Here is a 3723-nt window from a genome sequence, read left to right on the forward strand (position 1 = left end):
TAACTTTTCTTGTTTTACTTGACCTAAAAATGCTTTATTATTACAAACAAACAAAAATAAGATAAAGCTATAGCAAAAAAGACAAATTTGTGGCTATATACCTTCTGTAATCAAATTTTGGGAAGCTTAACTTTGTAGCAATGTCATTATGTCAATCATATTTTGCCCTTCGGTATAATAAAATATGTTTGTCACAATTTTGTATTTTACAAAACCTTCCATTCTCTATATCTTCTTCGAATTTAAACGGATCTGAGTGATTTCAAGTCCATTCCACTTGATTTGTTTTTAGCTCCACATATTGTCCATAACCCACTCTCGATCAGTGAAATTACGTACACCTATTTTACATTCAATTCAAAAAAAAAAAAAAAAAAGAAATTACGTACACCTTTCTCTAATTTTCAGTTCAGAAATCTTGAGAAAATTTATAACTCGTTTCAATCTCCTAAATCAAAAATTCATGGTATATATGAGAAAAGGATAATCAAATTTGATTGTGTTGATCATTTGATCATTTTTATTACTATAGATCCTTTCCTGAGAAGTTCTTCAATTAGGAGACTATGCACGTGGAATTCAAATGCATTTTATCTTACAAATTATTTTTTATATGTCTATATTAAACCCCTAAACCCCTCGTAATATGCATGTGGAATCGATGTGTCTTGATTGTGTCACGTAGAGATTTTTTTTCTGTATCACGTTTTAGAGAGGAGAAGATTCTGGATTTATCAAAACCTGCCAAGTTTTTGTGGATTTGTAATTATAAATCGAAGCTTATACATGAGGATTGTCCTGTTTCGTGCAGGTTTACATGATGTTTTTTTAAGAGTTTTTTTTTATAATTAAGTTATGATTTGGGGACCTAGAAAGAGCCGGGTTTAGGGGTTTAGTAAGAATTTTGATTTGGAGTTTGAATTTATGTCCAAATTCTCTCTTTAATATTTTGGTGTTCCTAATATGTTAAAACAATAATATTACACCGAGTAACTATCTTTTTTGTTAGGTTGTGGTGAGGTGTTGGACACGCCATGACTCTTATTGGCTGACGAGCCCTAATCGATAGGTGTCGGCAGAGATGACCGCTTATGCATCGGGTGTTGCGTGTGCTCGATATGCACCATAGGACCAGTGCAGGAATAATTGTCTCGATGTGGTAATGATTTTGGAGAGACTAAAAGATATTTTCCGTTTATTTTCGTTCGTCTATTGCTTTTATGACATTTTACTGTGATATTGATCAGGTTTTGTGTTGTTCAAGTTTAAAGGTAAATTTATGTATATGTTTTGGATTCTATCCTTAGAAATGAAATAACATTTAGGATATGTTTTGTGAGATAATTTAATATCTTCCACATGACATCTTAGTTAAGTAAGAAGTGGGTGTCACATCAGCCATAAAAAGATTAGGCTCCAAATGCGCTCATTTTCTTTCTCATTGATAGACATCTGTTTAACGATTTGTCACATCTTCTGTCTCGTGTATGAGAAGATTATACTATGTCGCTCTCAAGGTTTAACCATTCCTAGTTTATTTAACTCTATTTTTTTGTGGTGATTTGGGTCAGCCATTAACTTATCATTCCTTTAATGTGTTTTGTAAACTCTTTCCATTTAATAAATATATAAGCTAATCTCGTGGTTCATATATTAAACCAATGTAATCAAGTAGGTGATCAGCTCACATCGTTACTTATTTCTTTTAACATCTTTCGCTTCTAATATTTTGTTTTTTTGCATTTGTTTATTACGTCCATTTTTTTTTTTTTTTAATGTCTACGTCCATGCCTTCACTAATCACTATTAAAAAAGGGTCACCTAGTTGGAGAAGGTAAAGAAGATTTAGCAGACTCTTGTTGTTGGAGATGGAAGCGTCTCTGACTCATGTGATGCTCGTATCATTCCCAGGACAAGGTCACATAAACCCTCTTCTTCGTCTCGGAAAGCTCATAGCCTCCAAAGGCTTAATCGTCACATTTGTTACCACAGAGGAACCATTTGGCAAGAAGATGCGTCAAGCCAACGAGATTCAAGACGGCATGCTCAAACCCATCGCTTCGGGTTTCCTAAGGCTCGAGTTCTTCGACAATGGATACGACTACGAGGACATCAAGAAAAAAGCCGAGTCTGGTTTGTTAAAAACACAACTCGAAGTTGCTGGAAAACGAGAGATCAAGAAACTCATCAAGAAATACGAGGAGGAGAAACAACCAGTGAGGTGTATTATAAACAACGCTTTTGTGCCTTGGGTATGTGACGTGGCCGAAGAGACTCAAATCCCTTCGGCTATTCTTTGGGTCCAGTCTTGCGCTTGCTTCGCCGCCTATTACTATTACCACCACCGGCTAGTTGAGTTTCCGACCAAAACAGAACCGGAGATTAACGTTGAAGTACCCTTCAGGCCATCAAAGTTGAGGCACGACGAGATCCCGAGCTTTCTCCACCCTTCCTCTCACTGTCCTATAGTGGGTGAAATCATTTTAGAACAGATCAAGCGACTTCACAAGCCTTTCTCTGTTCTCATCATCGACACGTTTCAAGAACTGGAAAGAGACATCATCGACTACATGTCACGTCTCTGCCCTCAACTCATCATCAACCCCATCGGTCCACTCTTCAAGATGGCTCATGCCATAAGCTCTGACATTAAGGGAAACACCTCCGAGCACGTGGATGAATCCATTGAGTGGCTTGACTCTAGAAAGCCATCCTCTGACGTTGTTTACATCTCCTTTGGTACTGTGGTTCGCTTGAAGCAAGAGCAGATTGACGAGATCGCTCACGGTCTTCTCAACTCCGGATTGTCATTTTTATGGGCTCTGCGGCCTCCCATGGAAGGTTATAACGAAGAACCATATGTTTTGCCTCGAGAGCTTGGTGAGAAAGGGAAGATCGTTGAATGGTGTCCACAAGAGAGAGTGTTGGCTCATCCTGCGGTTGCTTGCTTCTTAAGTCACTGCGGATGGAACTCGACAATGGAGGCTTTGTCTTCTGGAGTTCCCGTGGTTTGTTTCCCGCAGTGGGGGGATCAGGTGACAAATGCTGTTTACATGATTGATGTTTTCAAGACAGGAGTGAGACTTAGCCGTGGAGAGGCGGCTGAGGAGAGGATTGTTCCGAGGCAGAGGCAGGAGATCACTGAGCGACTTCTTGAGGCCACCGTTGGGGAGAAGGCAGTGGAGCTGAGAGAGAACGCTTGGATGTGGAAGAAGGAGGCAGAGGCTTCCGTGGCGTACGGTGGATCATCTGATAGGAACTTTCAAGAGTTTGTGGATAAATTGACTGCTGTAAAGTCTGAAGACAACATCAAACAGAAGTAAGGTCTCGTAAATATCATATTGATACCGGTTAATTACACGATTACAATTTAAAGTTGTTTGTACGATGTTGTTCATTACATTGTATATATGGATCGTATAAAACGTTTTCAAACTATGGTGATAAATGGTATACCACTTGTTCACGTTTTCATATTTTTCTATATTTTACCACTGATAATATTCATCAACTTTTGTATATTTCATTCTTTTGAAAAGTGATTCTACTATATATAACTAGAGTGTTCAAAAGTATAGCTAGCAAAAACAAAAGTGATTAGTAACTAAATTCAGATTTTCAGCGTTATAAAATTATTCCACGAAAACTTGAGTTAAATTCTTTTTGTTAACAGTTTTATTCAATTATTCTGTTATTTTGGTATTCATTTGACATACTAATAAC

The 3723-nt window shown here is 37.6% G+C and overlaps 1 protein-coding gene across 1 annotated transcript; it reads left to right on the forward strand.

Moving 5' to 3' along the window:
• Window positions 1-1842: 1842 nt before the first annotated feature.
• LOC18028140 (UDP-glycosyltransferase 84A4) lies at window positions 1843-3446 on the forward strand. Its single transcript, XM_006414435.2, has one exon. The coding sequence runs from the start codon at window positions 1869-1871 to the stop codon at window positions 3321-3323; it is 1455 nt and encodes a 484-aa protein (XP_006414498.1). The 5' UTR covers window positions 1843-1868; the 3' UTR covers window positions 3324-3446.
• The last annotated feature ends 277 nt before the right edge of the window (window positions 3447-3723 follow it).

This window comes from Eutrema salsugineum, unplaced genomic scaffold (genome assembly GCF_000478725.1).
Source record: "Eutrema salsugineum unplaced genomic scaffold, Eutsalg1_0 scaffold_1, whole genome shotgun sequence".
Taxonomy (NCBI): Eukaryota; Viridiplantae; Streptophyta; class Magnoliopsida; order Brassicales; family Brassicaceae; genus Eutrema; species Eutrema salsugineum.

Bases quoted from the DNA above. Each gene is read 5' to 3' on its own strand.
- LOC18028140 (XM_006414435.2), top strand. From the start codon at position 1,869: ATGGAAGCGTCTCTGACTCATGTGATGCTCGTATCATTCCCAGGACAA.